This window comes from Archocentrus centrarchus, chromosome 14, assembly GCF_007364275.1.
Source record: "Archocentrus centrarchus isolate MPI-CPG fArcCen1 chromosome 14, fArcCen1, whole genome shotgun sequence".
In the NCBI taxonomy this organism is placed as follows: domain Eukaryota; kingdom Metazoa; phylum Chordata; class Actinopteri; order Cichliformes; family Cichlidae; genus Archocentrus; species Archocentrus centrarchus.
In genome coordinates, this window is record NC_044359.1 from 20,721,677 (window position 1) to 20,739,028 (window position 17,352).

The 17,352-nt window shown below is 40.1% G+C and overlaps 1 protein-coding gene and 1 long non-coding RNA gene across 3 annotated transcripts; one reads left to right on the top strand and one right to left on the bottom strand.

Annotated features, from left to right (window-relative positions):
• Positions 1-2,729: 2,729 nt before the first annotated feature.
• On the bottom strand, positions 2,730-7,333 carry LOC115791587 (uncharacterized). The gene is made up of 3 exons (XR_004020963.1): positions 7,150-7,333; positions 6,277-6,476; positions 2,730-2,882 (listed from the first exon to the last, which is right to left on the bottom strand). It is a non-coding gene; the product is annotated as an uncharacterized LOC115791587 (long non-coding RNA).
• Positions 6,331-16,748, top strand: LOC115791585 (calpain-5-like). Of its 2 annotated transcripts, none has more exons than XM_030745705.1 (14): positions 6,331-6,495; positions 6,579-6,627; positions 8,315-8,503; positions 8,646-8,777; positions 9,806-10,014; positions 10,713-10,905; positions 10,990-11,180; positions 11,732-11,809; positions 11,904-12,099; positions 12,194-12,316; positions 14,359-14,561; positions 15,631-15,752; positions 15,849-15,985; positions 16,394-16,748. In XM_030745705.1, the coding sequence occupies exons 3-14, from the start codon at positions 8,339-8,341 to the stop codon at positions 16,571-16,573; spliced, it is 1,929 nt and encodes a 642-aa protein (XP_030601565.1). In that variant the 5' UTR covers positions 6,331-6,495; positions 6,579-6,627; positions 8,315-8,338; the 3' UTR covers positions 16,574-16,748. The 2 variants fall into 2 exon arrangements, with proteins under 2 accessions (XP_030601565.1, XP_030601566.1); XM_030745706.1 differs by having other exon boundaries at positions 6,331-6,493; positions 6,575-6,627.
• Positions 16,749-17,352: the final 604 nt, after the last annotated feature.

Here is a 17,352-nt window from a genome sequence, read left to right on the forward strand (position 1 = left end):
TTAGTCACCATCGAGTTCTGTTTGTGCATCCATTATACTTGCAACACCACCCACTAATCCCTACACCTATCTAAACTGTGAAATATGATAGTGTTGTACAATGATTGCTTCTTCACATAGGTGTATGTTTAATTTTTAATCCACACTATAAAAATGTATTCAGTATTAAAGATTTTAGTGTAAATCCATTGCAGCACTTTCTCTCTGGACCATGACTGCACATTTTTATTGTGCTGTGTGGAGAGCGTGGCGGCCGCCTCCCAGCTACAGCATACAAAGACTCAATACTGTATCTGTGGCGCTCTCTTCTGTAAGACTCAAGAATGGACCTACAAATACTGATTGTAGCAGAGCCTACAAAGATGCTGGCTCTTGTTGCCACATGAATATCCTGCCATCTGCTGGCTGTAATTTGCTTTTGTGCTCTAATTTGGTATTTCGGCCTAATGAAGTTTATCAAAGGTTCAACAGGCATGCCACTAAAATAAACATTTGAATTCCATTCTAACCACAGACAGAAATGTAAACTTCTCATTCACTATCTCATCTCATAAAACAACTGTAAATGTTCAACGGCAGCGCTGAAAGTTGCATGTCATGCCAAGCATTCCAGGTCAGGTCAGGTCAAGTAAGATCCTTAGCTTTTTAAAAGAATTTTAAATATTTAAGACATCAACAAAAAAAAGGACATTTTTTGTAATGACTAAAGGTTTCCACAAAGGTGAGGCTGCATAATGTCACAGGGTCTGTCCGGGCTGTTCATTGTTCAGTTCAGACTAAACAAGAAACACTCTGTCCTAAGCAGCTTCCTTATTAGAGAAATGGCCATTCAAACATAGAAACAGTGGTTTGTTTTATTTAGAGTAAAATGCTAAACAATCAGCTGACTGGTTGTCATGCCAATTTATCATTTATGAGACACATCATTTTAAGAATTGTGGCATTTGAAGAGAGAATAGAAGAAAACTGTTAAATTTGAGCTCAAGTAAAGTTCTAGTCAGTGCAGCTTTGTAGAAAAATCGATTTAAGAATTCATATTTGTAACTTCTGAGATCAAATAATTGCTCTGAGAACTTTGTCAGAAAAAAACATACAAACATGGGGTTATGGGATTTTTGTCTCTGGGGTGAGGAGGTTTGCAAAAAGGATGTCTATTTATGGTATGTAGTATATCAGCATGGGACAGATCTATTTGCTGGAGTACCAGGAAAAAAAACCTTTTAGCTGGCATGCTTGTAAAAATACAAGAAACATCATTTTAAGAAGCTGCAGGGCCCTTTGGACTGGACAATATTCATTTACAACATAGAAATATCTTCTGGAGCTTTAGCAGTAGGTTTGAAAATGTGAAGTTTATCCTCAGGGTGGTGAAAGTGATAGAAGGTTCATAAAATCTTTGCTAGAACACTTGCTACACTAATTACACTTAGCATGCAAGTGTAGTTTTGTCCTTGAGTTGACTGAACGTAAAATGCTGCTTTCTCGAGAGAGAATGATTTCACTCAGCAAATATTCTAAAATCATTTGTGTCACATTTTTGCTTTATTGTGATTGTGAGATGAAGTTTCAGGTGGTCAGTCATCCTGAGAGAACTCTGAATAACAATCTTCATCAATAATTTAGCCTCTGACTCTGTGTGCAAATAGACCCAAGCGTCTTTGTATTAAATGACTAAATATGTATGGTGCCCCCAAAAGGTTATGCCAGCTTTGCCAGAGGTCTTTTTAACTAATTTCTTTGTTTATACCTTAGTTATTATTTGTGCCTTAAATTTTAATTCTTTTGTTTTTGTTTTTTTTTTAGTGTCTCTCACTGTTTTGACTGACAAAATAAGACATGACAGCATGGTGTAAACCACTGCGTTTGTCATATGCACACTCAAAATAATCTTCTCCTCCCTCCTCATCCTCTTCCTTCTCCTCCTCCTCTGTAAGATATACATTATATTGCCAAAAGTATTCGCTCGTCTGCCTTCACATATATATGAAATTCTTAATCCATGGGGTTTAATATGATATCGGCCCACCCTTTGCAGCTATAACAGCTTCAACTCTTCTGGAAGGGCTTTCCACATGGTTTAGGAGTGTTTATGAGAATTCTTCCAGAAGCACATTTGTGAGGTCAGACGTTGATGTTGGACGAGAAGGCCTGGCTCGCAGTCTCTGCTCTAATTCATCCCAAAGATGATCTATTAGGTTGAGCTCAGGACTCTGTGAGGGCCAGTCAAGTTCTTTCACACCAAACTCACTCATCCATGGACCTTGCTGGTGTGCAGTCATGTTGGAACAGGAAGGGGCCATCCTCAAACTGTTCCCACAAAGTTGGGAGCATGAAATTGTCCAAAATATCTTGGTATGCTGAAGCATTAAGAGTTCCTTTCGCTGGAACTAAGGGGCCGGGCCCTGCTCCTGAAAAACAGCCCCACAACATAATCCCCCCTCCACCAAACATTACACTTGGCACAGTGCAGTCAGACAAGTGCCGTTCTCCTGGCAACCACCAAACCCAGACTCATCCATCAGATTGCCAGACAGAGAAGTGTGATTTGTCACTCCAGAGAACATGTCTCCACTGCTGTAGAGTCCAGTGGCGACGTGCTTTACACCACTGCAATTGCACTGCGCTTGGCTTGGATGCAGCTCCTCAGCCATGGAAACCCATTTCATGAAGCTCTCTACACACTGTTCTTGAGCTAATCTGAAGGCCACATGAAGCTTGGAGGTCTGCAGCAACTGACTCTGCAGAAAGTTGGTGACGTTTGTTTACGCCTCAGTATCCACCCCACTCTGTCACTTTTTTGTTGCCTACCACTTGGTGGCTGAGAAAAGGACTGGGCAAGTATGGCTTGTATGGAAGTGTTGCCAGGAGAAAGCCTCATCTCTCTGGAAAAAAAAAATAATGGAATAATGTTCTTTAGACTGAGGATACCAAAGTGGAGATATTTGCACATCACCATGTTTGCTGAAACCCAAACACAGCAGATCAGAACAAACACCTCATACCAACTGTCAAGGTGTGACCTGTACACCTTGGGGTCACTGAGTCAACCATATAGATTCAAATATGAGGCCACCTGTCCAACAACTAAAGTTTGGCTGAAATTGGTTCATGCAACAGGTTAATGATCCCAAGCACAGCAAATGGCTGAAAAAGTGTCCTAATGGCCCCGTCAAAGTCCAGACCTCAACCTGACTGAAATGCTGTGGCTGGACCTTAAGAGCGCTGTGCATAAACAAATGCCAGCAAATGAACTGAAGCAACTTTGTAAAGAAGAATGGACCAAAATTCCTTCACAATGAAGTCAAACAATTCAATTTCAATTCAATTTTATTTATATAACGCCAAATCACAACAAACTGTCGCCTCAAGGCGCTTTGTATTGTGGGTAAAGACCCTACAATAATACAGAGAAAACCCAACAGTCAAAACGACCCCTTATGAGCAGCACTTGGCGACAGTGGAAAGGAAAAACTCCCTTTTAACAGGAAGAAACCTCCAGCAGAACCAGGCTCAGGGAGGGGCAGTCATCTGCCGCGACCGGTTGGGCTGAGGGGAGAGAAAGACATGCTGTGGAAGAGAGCCAGAGATTAATATCAATTAATGATTAAATGCAGAGTGGAGTATAAACAAAGTAAATAAGGTGAATGAGAAACAGTGCATTATGTGAACCCCCCAGCAGCCTAGGCCTACTGCAGCATAACTAAGGGATGGTTCAGGGTCACCTGATCCAGCCCTAACTATAAGCTTTATCATAAAGGAAAGTTTTAAGCCTAATCTTAAAAATAGAGAGGGTGTCTGTCTCCCGAATCCAAGCTGGAAGCTGGTTCCATAGAAGAGGCGCCTGAAAGCTGAAGGCTCTGCCTCCCATTCTACTCTTAAGTATCCTAGGAACCACAAGTAAGCCAGCAGTCTGAGAGCGAAGTGCTCTGTTGGGGTGATATGGTACTATGAGGTCTTTGAGATAAGATGGTGCCTGATTATTCAAGACCTTGTATGTGAGGAGAAGAATTTTAAATTCTATTCTAGATTTAACAGGGAGCCAATGAAGAGAAGCCAATATGGGAGAAATATGCTCTCTCTTTCTAGTCCCTGTCAGTACTCTAGCTGCAGCATTTTGGATCAGCTGAAGGCTTTTCAGGAAGCTTTTAGGACAGCCTGATAATAATGAATTACAATAATCCAGCCTAGAAGTAATAAATGCATGAATGAGCTTTTCAGCATCACTCTGAGAAAGGATGTTTCTAATTTTAGAAATATTGCGCAAATGCAAAAAAGCGGTCCTACATATTTGTTTAATATGTGCACTGAAGGACATATCCTGGTCAAAAATGACTCCAAGATTTCTCACAGTGTTACTGGAGGCCAAAGTAATGCCATCCAAAGTATCTGGTTAGACACCATGTTTCTAATATTTGTGGGGCCGAGAACAAGAATTTCAGTTTTATCTGAATTTAGAAGCAGGAAATTAGAGGTCATCCAGGCCTTAATGTCTTTAAGACATTCCTGCAGTTTAATTAATTGATGTGTGTCATCTGGCTTCATTGATAGGTAAAGCTGAGTATCATCTGCATAACAATGAAAATTGATGCAGTGCTTTCTAATAATACTGCCTAAGGGAAGCATGTATAATGTAAATAAAATTGGTCCTAGCACAGAACCCTGTGGAACTCCATAATTAACCTTAGTGTGTGAAGAAGACTCCCCATTTACATGAACAAATTGGAGTCTATGAGAAACATAGACTCAGAAAACAGTTACTTCAAGTTGCTCAGAATCAAAATCTGAATACTTCACTGATCCCAGAGGGAAAGTGCTTGGCTCAATTAAAATATAAGTACGGCCAATAAATTGATACTCCAAAGTTAATCAACACAGCACACAATATGTGCAATATGCTATTTTCACTTTCAATACATACAACATACTGAAAGTGAAAATCGTGCTAGTGTCATAGGGGAGGAGTTTCAACAGGTAGGAATGATTTCCTGTGGCGTTCATGTGTGTTGCAGTAGAATGAGTCGTTTGCTGAATGTGCTCCTGTGGCTGTCCAGTGGGTCATGAAGGGGAGGCAAAGGTTTGTCTGTAACTTAGACAGCATCACCCTTTGTGACACCACAAAGGACACGTCGCAGAGTCAAGCTCCACACCCACTGCTGCTAAAGGTGGTTTTACATCGGTTAGTCCTCTGAAAACTTGTTTTTCTGATGTAACTAAGTCCGAGGACACCCCCCCCCCCCCCCCCCCCAACCACACACACACACACCACCACCACCAAAAAAGGGAAACAAAAATGATTTTAGTTTTAACAGATTTTTATCAGAGTTGATTATTTCATAATAGCTTTATTTCTTTTACTTTATTGTCTCTGATATAGGTAAAACAAATACCTTTAAATAACTATTTCTTTAAATGGTCATATTGTGAGTGTAATATACATAATTACACTTTTTACCATGTGGGAATTCTGTAATTACTCCACACTTGCATGCATGTTTTTTTTTTGCAGCAAATGTTTAGGTCTCACTGGAATACAATTACACATTCCCACGAGGAAGAGGCCTTTGACGCCGCTGATCCCGTGACTCGTTTACTTCGGGAACCATGAGACTTCGCTTTGCTCATTAAAATGCTGACTATTTAAGCTACAACAGTGTAAGTTGGCACCTCTGCTTTTACTACAGGAAGTGCCTCCTCCTTTTCAAATAGGTTCACGTCATGTGGTGTGTGTCTAGATATCGGCCCCCCTCACTGAAACACTTATTCTCATGATCTGTTGCTCACATCTAAAACCCTCCATTGGTATTTTCTCATATCGCAACTAATCTCGATGATTTATTGTTATTTTGAAAATCTGTTCAGTATCTTTTTCGGTCTGTCTGCTTAACTCCTTCATGGATTTACCTTATTAATGTTGGCTCAGTTTGTCCTTGGTTTCAAGCTGGATTTAGTCACTGAGGATTTTTCTCAGTCAGTGCTTTTTGTGTTCTTTAAGGTCAGAACACTGAGCGCCTGCCAATTTGTCTTATTAACACAGTTCACCTAAAGTGCAGGGATAGCATACGGCTTATTAGTTATGTTTGTTTAATTAGACATGGTAAATGTTAAGGAAAAACAAAGCAAAAGTTGTTTTTTTTGTTTTTTTTTTACCAGATCTATCCAACACCACATTAAGGGCAAACAGTGAGACAAAGAAGTGAGGGTTCATTTAAGTTTTATGTTTTTTTGGAGGGGAAATACAAAAAAAAAAGAAACATGACAGGTTTTTACTTGCTTCACCTTAGTGTGGCTGGCTGGTAGGACTTGAAAGCATTCAGTTTCAGTCTTCCCTTCCCTCCCTTCTTCTAATCACCATGTCAGCCTACCACCTCCTGCTGCAGAGGTGCTCGTCAGACCAGTTTTCAGGCAGTGTGTTGTGTGTTGATCTTTGGGGAAGCTCGCAGTGCCACAAGTTAAAACTCAGGAGACGAGATTTGGTTCTGAGGGGGAAAAAAAAAGGTAAATCAGACTGTGCCCTTTATGAAACGCATCTACTGACTGGTGTATCAAGCCTGGGACTGATTTGTAAACACCCCTCACAGGAGCCTCAGGGGTCGTTCGAGCCCATTACAGGATAAGACGTCTCACCGGGTGAGTGTTTCTCTGAAGATTTTATACACTTAAGTAAGCCTGTAGACTTAGTCTTCACTATGGATTAATGGGATTTACTACATGTGTATTTTATTTGACTGAATGCCTGAGATTCAGCTTTGTTTTGCCAATAGACCTTTTAACTATGTGACATGCACTGACTTAACATTTAATGCTTTACTCAGGCACAGGTCAGCAATAACCCCTGATATAAAACTGCTGTGAGATCATTAAAAAGACTAAAACACTTTGAACAGTATCTCTGACATCACTGCCCCGTGCCAGCATGTATGCCGGATATGTGAGGAATGTTAACTGCCATTATTATATTACATAGATTAAACAGATAATATTAGACCCAGTATTGCAAAGTGTTGTTTAGACACAAATGTTATAGACATGTAAACACTTACAGACCCTTTAAAGAAAAGAGGAAATGAAATAACCAACCCAAAATAGCCTGCCTGGGCACATTAGCCAAGAACTCCCAAACAGATAACACTCTCAAAGGCACATACTCACCAACAGCCCTTTCTGCTGCCTGACCCGGAGTCACAGAATGATTTACTAGCCCAAACAAATCTGATATCATAAAGTTTTCAGGTCAAACAGTAATACTGGAAGCTGATAAAATCCAGCGTGTAAGAACAATAACAACTGGGGTGTGGCTCTCGGCCACAGGCAGGTACAACACCTGGAAACTTCCTTATTGTAGTCCAGGAAGTAATAAGTGCGCTCCTGCTGTCTGAGAGGTAGAGTATAGTGGATATATATGTGTTTTCTCTTCTATGAGATATATGTAATGATTTTAAAAATCAGAAACTTCTCACTGAGTTTTGGAGTTAGTGCCTTTATATTTCCAGACCTTTTCTTTCTTTCCCTTTAGATCTGTCCACGCTCTAAACGCCTCTCCCAGTGATGATTTTTCCTGATTTATTTATTTATTTTTACACTTGTTTGGCTTCCAAATAAATGCACGTCTTCAGACCGTTCCAACGTTTTTCCTAATTCAGTGATTGTTGCTTCCAGTAAAGGATGTTTGGTACACTGTGACATGTTGTTCTTGGCACAAATGAAATCTCAAGTTGTATCAAAAATAATTATTTCGGCTCTTTCTGTCTAAACACAGCGCTGAGACGTCAGTGTGAGGGGGGAGAGTTCAAGAGTCATTCCCTGGAGAATACAGCTGTGATAGTGATCATTCCTTCTGTCTCAAAGCAAAGTCTCAATATGATTAATGTTATTCTCATATCAAATCTTTGGGTCACACACGCTGTGTTAACCTTTGTTGCTATTGTTCATCTAAGTCAGTGTATTAAGCTTGCTTCTATTAGAAAACTGCAGCTCATTAGCCAATTAAAAAAACTTTCACATCAAATGTTAGTCTGTGGGCTCTTTGCATTAAAAAAGTGTAAAGTTTTCACTCCCTGTTTTAGTAAAGATGAACTGCTTTAGAGTGCAGTTAATAACAATTTACATCTTGTCATACAAACACTGTGGGCTTATCAGTAGACCTAAAGCATCCGGAGGGACTCTGGGTCAAAGGTTTGTCTCTGCTGTGATCTGGAATTGAAGCAGAGCTGAGATTTCAGCTGGCTTTGTCCAAAAATGATCAGTCTGAGTTTAGCGGGACTTCCCGCCTTTATATAAAGTCTGAAAATGTCTGGTGTTTATCATCGATCTGCAGCAGTGAGGCTTCAGCATTTGGACCATGGTCTCCTCTGCAAAACCGTACAAAAACCAGCACTATGCTGCCCTGAAGAGAGACTGTATCAGTAAAAAGACACTGTTTGAGGATTCAGAGTTCCCAGCCACCAACACTTCTCTCTATTATACCAAACCACCACCTGGCAGGGTAGAGTGGAAACGACCTAGGGTAAGTGGCCATGACTAATTTCCATCAGTTATTCTGCACAGACACAATTTATTGTACAAAGCAGCATGTAAGACGAGCTAAACCTCAAATTTTTATTTTATTCAAGTCTTTCAGCTCTGTCATGTTATTGTCTCTGTTATAGGAGATAAGTGAAAGTCCTCATCTGTTTGTTGATGGCATCAGCTCCCATGACTTGAACCAGGGAGTTGTGGGAAACTGCTGGTTTGTTGCTGCCTGCTCTTGTCTGGCTTTGAAGCCAACCCTCTGGAAGAAGGTGTGCTAACTTTGTTGCTTTATTCTTAATGTGCGAGTTGAGGAGTTGGTGTACTTAACATTGGTAACTACACATTAATAAAGCATAAAAATTGTAACTTTAGAAGCAGTGGCCTACAGGGTTAGTGTTAAAAAAAAATATGACAAGCAGAGAGCACAATTCAAATCTTATTTAGTTCAAAGCAGTGGCTTCTCTCATGAAAATATTCAATTTTTCAGGCAGATTAACACATTCCACGTGTTCTATCTTTGCTATTAACAGCAATGGGCAAAAGTACTGTAAAACCTGAGTGGCACTAAAATATAGCAATTTAGAAAATAGTCTGTGAAACTTGGCTGTAGCTGCCTGATCATTTTAAAAAGTAAAGTTACAAAAAAAGGTGAAATTATTTGCAGGCCTAATGAATAAGATTCAAATTAAAGAACAAGGAAATGAGGGGCAGGTTGAAGAGGAACTTAGAAATAAAGAATAAATGTCCTTTATAGAAAACTTGCCCCTTTTCTCTTTGAGTTTAGAGAAATGAGCATTGAAAATAAGCTTCTGTGCATGACAACTAGAGAGCTTAATGTAACAGTTCAGTTCCTTGTTACAGTAATATGAGATTTAAGCAAAAAAGAAAAAAAAGTGTTTTGGACAGCAACAAATACCATCAGCTGATTTACTGCAGTAGTTTAATTATAAAACACCCTTAAAACTCTGCAACCAACTCTTTGTGAAAACACAAGAACAATAGATGTGTAATATTACACCTACATTTATAGGCCATCAAATGAAATAAAGTAAATAAATAGGCGTACATGCACTTTAACGGTTCTTTTCTCTGACTTCTGCATACACTCAAAACCTTGTGTGCAAAGACATAATTTAAAGGGTTTTAGTGGACTGGTTATAGTGTATACTAGACTGCATTTCTGTTTTAATGAGTTTGTTCAGATCTTTCTGTTGTTGGATAGTTTAGCACATTTTAGTGTGGGTGTTATGCCATGTCTGTCTTTTTTTTTTTTTTTTTAATTTCACCAACAAATCAGGTGATTCCTGACTGGAAGGAGCAGGAGTGGGATGATAAACACCCCGAGAACTACGCCGGAATCTTCCACTTTCAGTTCTGGATCTTTGGTGAATGGGTAGATGTGGTCATTGATGACCGACTACCGACAATCAATGGAGAGCTCATCTACTGTCACTCGAAAAGCACCAACGAATTCTGGAGTGCTCTGCTGGAGAAGGCCTACGCCAAGTCAGTAAACTTTGAACAGCTTGATAGAGATAAAATTTTTAGTTGGCTTAGTTTAAGTAAGTATTGTTGACACTATTAAAAATATTCTTGTATAATGATTAACTCTACATACACTATATTGCCAAAAGTATTCACTCACCCATCCAAATCATTGAATTCAGGTGTTCCAATCACTTCCATGACCACAGGTGTATAAAACCAAGTATCTAGGCATGCAGACTGCTTCTACAAATATTTGTGAAAGAATGGGTCGCTCTCAGGAACTCGGTGAATTCCAGCGTGGTACCCTGATAGGATGCCACCTGTGCAACAAGTCCAGTTATGAAATTTCCTCACAACTAAATATTCCGTCAACTGTTAGTGGGATTATAATAAAGTGGAAGCGATTGGGAACGACAGCAACTCAGCTACAAAGTCACAGGGCACATAATATTGCAGAGCGGTGTCAGCGGATGCTGAGACACATAGTGTGCAGAGGTCACCAGCTTTTTGCAGTCAATCACTACAAACCTCCACACTTCATGTGGCCTTCAGATTAGCTCTGGAACAGTGTGTGGAGAGCTTCAGGGAATGGGTTTCCATGACTGAGCAGCTGCATCCAAGCCTCCAAGCTCAATGCAAAGTGTTGGATTCAGTGGTGTAAAACACACCTCCAACTTTTTCCAAACATTTGCATTTCTTACACTCTCCATGTCCAGGCTTTCTGGCTGCTATCAGTCCCTGGAGGGGGGAAACACTGGTGATGCTGTGGTGGATTTCAGCGGAGCTGTGTCTGAAGCCATCAGTCTAGAAGAAGGCCAATATTATAAGGACCAAAAAAAACAAGACAAGCTCTTCGAGGACCTGCTGAAGGTGTACGACCGTGGAGGAATCATAAGCTGCTCCATCAAGGTCTGTACTGTTTCTGAATAAATGCCTTTTTGTGTTTATACTGTAGGCATGCTGGCCATAGTAATTGTTTTCAAAACATTATAGGCAGATCCTCACGAAATTGAATTCAAGTTGGCGAACGGGCTCGTGAAAGGCCATGCGTACTCGGTGACAGCAGTGAAGAGGGTTCGTTTGGGTCATGGGCTGCTGGCCTACTTCAAAAATGAAACCATTCCTCTGATCCGCATGAGAAACCCTTGGGGCACGATTGAGTGGAAAGGAGCCTGGAGTGACAGGTGAGCAGGAAGCTTGTTATGGTTAATTTTGTTCTGCACTGTTTGTTTTTCAAACACTCTAAAGCAAGGGTATTCAACTCCAGGCCTCGAGGGCCGGTGTCCTGCAGGTTTTAGATGTGTCCCTGAATCAGATGGCTGAATTCCCTCCTCAGTATGCAGTCAAGTTCTCCAGAGTCCTGCTAATGACTTCTATATTTGACTCAGGTGTGCTGAAGCAGAGACACATCTAAAACCTGCAGGTCACCAGCCCTCGAGGCCTGGAGTTGAATACCCCTGCTCCTTGTGTATAGCATTTTAGATTGATCAGTTTTCCTTTTTTGTGAAAATAAGGACTGGAATATACAGAGCATTATGAAAGGCAACAAGGAAGTAGATTTTTTTAATGCTGTGGAATCTGTTGTACCTGTTTTACATATTTTAAAAAATACATAATATTTTCACAGCCTCTTTTAAGGACTCAGTCAATTTTGCAAGGATGATACAATTTCCTTTTATCTAGGGGCTATTTCTCAGTGCATTAAGCATCCTGTCTTTCTTTGCTTGTTTGGCAGTTCTGAAGAATGGTCAAAAGTTGGCGACACAGAGAGGGGCAACCTTGGCATCACAGTGGCAGATGATGGAGAGTTCTGGTAAATGATGAAGTTCCTACAATTAGAGCACTCTATCAGGACAGTTTATTTCGCCTTTTTGGATTTTAATTATACACTCTGATCAAATCTTCAGGATGTCATTCACAGACTGGTGCAAGTTCTTCACAGACACAGATGTTTGCCGCATCATCAATACTTCATTGATTAGTGTGCATAAGTCTTGGCACGAGGCTATGCACTTTGGCAGCTGGACCAAAAATGCAGACCCGCTTTTAAACCGCTGCGGCGGCTGTGCTAACCACAAACAGACATTCCTGCAGAACCCACAGGTACGGCAGGCTCTGGATGCACTCTCTCCTCACATCACTGCTGTTCGTGCACATGTATACATATGTGCTGACCCCTGTTCAACTTCTTTTGCAGTATTTATTTCATGTGACAAAAGAGGCTGATGAGGTCCTGATTTCCTTGCAACAGAAAGACATGAAAATCCACAGAAGACACGGTCAAGGAGAAAACCTAACCATTGGTTTCAGTATCTTTAAGGTATCCTACATTGTAACCCTTCCAAAATATTTCCAACAGTATTTACTGACTGAATGATTAATAAACGACAGACAACTGTATATGCAGGGAGACCAGAGCCCACAAAATAAATATGTGGCAAAGGTTGTGTTTGTGCTGGGAGAAAGTGTGGGAAATGTTGATTTCACCACATCTTGATGTCAATTTTGGTAAAATTATTTGGCTTGAATTGACTTTCTCTCCTCATTTGTTGAGCAAACAGTGAATACTTTTTTTGTCCCCAACAACTTACTGAAATAACGATATTTTTATCAGAACCAAAACAGACCATTTCAACAGCCTAAACCATAAACGATTAAACGCAAGGAAAAAAAAGGCACATACCTTCAGTGATTGCTTCAGACTAAAAACAGCGTGGAGCCAAACACATGGTTCAGATGCCCGTGTTTAGCTCAGTTGCATGCAGGGATTATTTATAACTTATTTCTTATAACTATAAAACCTAATGAGATAAAAAGCTGAAAAATAAGGAATGCAGAGTTCTAAAAGAGAGGCAAGAAGCAAAAAGCACCAATCACTACACAACCTGGGGATCTTTCAGCAAAGGTTTTAAGTGCTCTTCTCTTGTGAACCTAATTTGTCCTACATGCTTCCATTTGACTGTCACATTCAAATGAGGCCACGAATCCTAACGTGACAAAACTGACAGCACATTTCCTGTAATGAGATTTACTTGACAGAGAAATGACTAAGTTCAAACACACACCACACACTTTTATCTCACTGATAGAAGTGCTGCCAAAGTTCCAGACAGGAATAAATACAGTGCCATAAAGAGCCTTTGATTAAAAATTAAAAAAAATAAAAACAGCCACGTCCACACGGCGTGCTGTGGGACTGAAATGTTAATCTTTATTTAACCTTTGTCATGTATCGTCATCGTGCAAGTTCTGTATCCTCCTCCTCTATCTGACACTTCGATTATCACACAAATGCTGTGTTCAGATTCCTGCCGGCTGTGTATGTGGTTAAAAAAAATTATATATTTATATTTAATGCCATTTCAAAATAAAAGACATCAAAACATATTTGAGTACCTGAGCACATTCCAGCTAAATTAATGAATGAATCTGTGAAATTTGAGGATCACTCAATACAGTAATACACTGTTAAAATGCAGTCATTATTCCTGTTTTGTTCCACTAGGAGGCAGAAAACTCCAAGTGTGAAGCTCTCAAGAGCTTAAAAAAAGCCAACTGGACTTCTTTACATTTTTTTTAGGCCTTTGGGTGTGGTCATTGACCCACTGTTGTTCATGTGCATCATCACATGAGCCAAAGTGTGAAAGAAGTTGTGGGTCATTGCCACCAGGGGTTTTGGGTGCAACCACTGTAAGACCTTGCCTCACCCAATCATGTGACCTATTGAGTTCACCTGAAGTAAGGTGTGAGTAGGGCTTGAGGGAAGGGATCTCCAGATTGCATTGTAGGTGGCTGACATTTAGTGTCATAAGCCACCACCTCACCACCTTGAGGTGGTGGCTTATGACACCAGCTCCAGAAGGGACAACCCCCACTAGTGTTTAAATACCTGGTTTTAGAACTGAAGAAGCCTCTTGGATGAGAGGTGAAACATCCAGTTGTCTTCTTTCAAGTTCTTGAGACTGTCATGACCTGGATGACTGACAATATAACTAAAGCATGAATTATGCTTCTGCGTCTGGTCTTTGTATAGCCAACGTACGTAACTGGAAATCCCCTCTAAACCCTACGTGGTAACCTACGACATAACCCGATGTGCACCTGTCGAAAAATGTAACTAGACATTGAGTCGACTCAGCCTGGAAGGATTGTGATTATTGCGTAGGGTTCAGAGGGGTTTCCAGTTATGTTCATAGGCCCCACAAAGACCTGACATAAAAGTCTAAATCAGGCTGTGTAACTTGGAATATAATTTCCTCTGAAATGCAGTGGAGACTTAAGTAACATACCTAAAAACTGTGATGCTCAGGACTTCGGTAAATGTACTGAGTTATGTTTATGAAATGCCAAATTCTCTTCCAGGTGGAACTGAACAGGAAGTATCGTTTACATGACATCCTGACCCAAAACTGTGTGGTGAGTTCCACCTACATCAACGCTCGGACAGTGTTTATGAGACACACCCTGTCTCAGGGCCAATACGTCATCATCCCTACCACCTTCAAGCCTTTTACGCTGGGCGATTACATGCTCCGAGTTTTCACTGATTTGCACTCGGGCTGCAGGTAAGACAGTGCCACAGGTGTAAGGTCAGTACCAGTGTCTAGCTGAGTTTGTGTAAATCGTCAGTAGAGGAGAGTGGGGTAAGATGAGCCGCTTTTTACTTTTTTGGTTCTACAGACAAAATTAAATGACACAGGAGTACAATGAAAATATCAATTTATATTGGAAATATGACATCACAAAAAAAAGTTTTCTAGTGGCTCAGTTTGCCCCAGGCACAGGGTAAGGTGAACCAGTTCACAGGGTAAAGTGACCCGTCTATTTTTTCCAGTATTAACCTCCTGAAGCCCTGTGTCCACATATGGGAAGATTACATTTTGGCTTTGCTGCACCTTATACTTCATTCTGCTCAACAGCGTTTTATACTTTATTAAGTCATGTTGTTTTTGTTGTGTTATGCTATAAAATAATCCCATTGTCCACATCTGAGGACATTTTTTTTTTCCACAAAAGTATGTAGCAACCATGTAACGAAACACAACTTCCTGTTCAAAGAGGAAGCTTAGTTTATATACATATCAGGCCCATCTAATCACAAATATCTAGGAGAAATTAAAAATGAATTGCAAACAGGAGCTCGGGTCTTAGGAGGTTAAAACAGACATTTAAAAAAAAAAAAAAAAAAAAAAAAGAAAATTCCAGACAAAGCCATTTAAATTTAGGTTACCTGAAACAACACAAAACCAGCTGGGTGTGGTTTGATTTTCTTTTATTTACCACTGATAAATAATAATTTTAAGGTGAGGGTGTAAAAGGTCCATGTACTTTGTGGCCAATGGATTTTCGTCTGGAAATTAGAAAACGACTTGTTTCGTGATAACCATATCACAATTGGTAAACCAAAAACGAATATAAACAAATATTTTATTTTGCCAGATTTCTTTTTTTTTTCTTCTTTTTTTTGGTAATGCAGGTCATCTAAGTGGCCTTGTCTATGAATCATAGGTGTAATGTTACTGTCCCACTCACTCCTTCAGTTTGCCTGTACTGTAGTAAGATCAAGGTCACAGTGCCAAAACATAGCAACTCAACTTCTACCCCAGCCATTTCAGCTCTTTTCCACTCTCACAGGGAGCTGACAGAAGACAAGCCAAAGGTAAGATGCTGGAGTTCAATCACTGGATACCCACAAGCTGTGACTCATGTCTACATCCACGCAGCTGAGGGGCTGCAAAACCAGGACCGTACAGGAGGTTAGAGTTTTTTCCACAAGTTAGACTTTATAGTACAAAACTTCTATTCAGGCTGATAAGTCTTTAATCCACCAATCTGTTTTTACTTTCACACAGGTGCAGACCCCTATGTGATCATATCGTGTGAGGGCCGATCAGTAAAATCCACCATCCACAACGATACTTTGGAACCAGAGTTTGCAACCAGTGCTGTTTTCTACAGGAAAAAGCTCAGGAAGCCCATAACTGTGGAGGTAATATTGAATCCCTCTCTCATTTCTCCTGCTTAATTTATTCTTGGTGACTGGTGGTGCAACAGGATTGCTCGCAATTGTTTGGTTAAACCATGGATCTCAGATATGTCTCCTTTTCAGACATCTGTCAGCATTATTTTAAGCTCAAAAGATACATTATTCACTGAAGTGTTTGCAAAAGGCTTCGAGGGCATAAACAAGGAGAAATTTATGGCCAATTCATTAATTCATTTTTTAATACCACTAGTCTAAGTTGCATATTGGACCAGGACTCATTCAGCATGTGCACATCTTAAATTCTGAATTAAGAGAAACCTTTCACTTCGGCAACAATCTAAAAAGTCAAAGTATAACATTAGTGTGTCGAGGGAAGATCAAACATATTTAAAATTGACTGTTCTTCCTCAGGTGTGGAACAGCAATGCAGTGAAGGACGAATTTATGGGCCAACTGGTGTTGTCCGGGTCAGCGAATGACCCCTCTGGCCCTCAGAGGCTTCAGCTCAGGCAGCAAGGAGAGCAGAAGGCTGAGATGCCCGGCACCATCAGTCTAAGGATCGTCACTTCCACTCAGCTGACTGCCATATAACCGGATCCGTTTCCTTTCTCAACTATACCATGAACATATTATGCAACTTATTTGAGCAGGCATCAAAACCGATGCCTCAAACCAACCATTTGTATCCAGTTATTTGTATGATGGTGAATAATGTGAGTGGGGGACCATGGGAAAGACTGCAAATCTGTTCTTTTTAATCTTTTTTGTTTTTTTACTCTGTAACTTATAAAACATTTCTGATGTGTTTGTAACCTGATTATTCTGTTACAGCGTTGTGTAATATGGCAGAATTTGTCATTCAGGCCTCACAATTACCAAAATTACGGCCTGTACAGTCATCTTAATGCAGAGAAACATGCTAAATCATGATACATGTATCCATTCCTCTTGTTTCTTTCCTCCGAAAGTTTACAATCACGTTTGATTCTCATTACACCTAAGAAAATCCTCAATGAAATAAAGAATTAAAAGAAAGTCATCCTGAGACCAAACACGGCCACAGCTCTGGTTTACTTCCTCTTTTTTTATTTCAGTCCAGTTCCCAAACTGCAATATTTTTTGTTTTTTTTTTCTTCATTTTTTACACTCAAGACACAGCCATGCACAATTCAAAGTTCAAAAAGTCTATTGCTTCAACCACAATTAAAAATAGTTTATCCAAAACCTCATTTCCCCTTCACTCATTTGTCCTTTTTCAAAGATGGGGAGGGGGGGGGCAGGGGGGCTGCTGAGGTATGCCAGATGGATCAGCAGTTTTACAAAGCTAGACAGTAGTAAGTAGTAATAATAATATAATAATAAAGATAATA

What these genes read in the sequence shown, in the direction of transcription:
- LOC115791585 (XM_030745705.1), top strand. Translation starts at nt 8,339, where the DNA reads ATGGTCTCCTCTGCAAAACCGTACAAAAACCAGCACTATGCTGCCCTG. An exon ending in AGCCAACCCTCTGGAAGAAG is followed by an intron (nt 8,778 to 9,805) that starts GTGTGCTAACTT and finishes CCAACAAATCAG; the next exon opens with GTGATTCCTGACTGGAAGGA. An exon ending in TCATAAGCTGCTCCATCAAG is followed by an intron (nt 10,906 to 10,989) that starts GTCTGTACTGTT and finishes AAAACATTATAG; the next exon opens with GCAGATCCTCACGAAATTGA.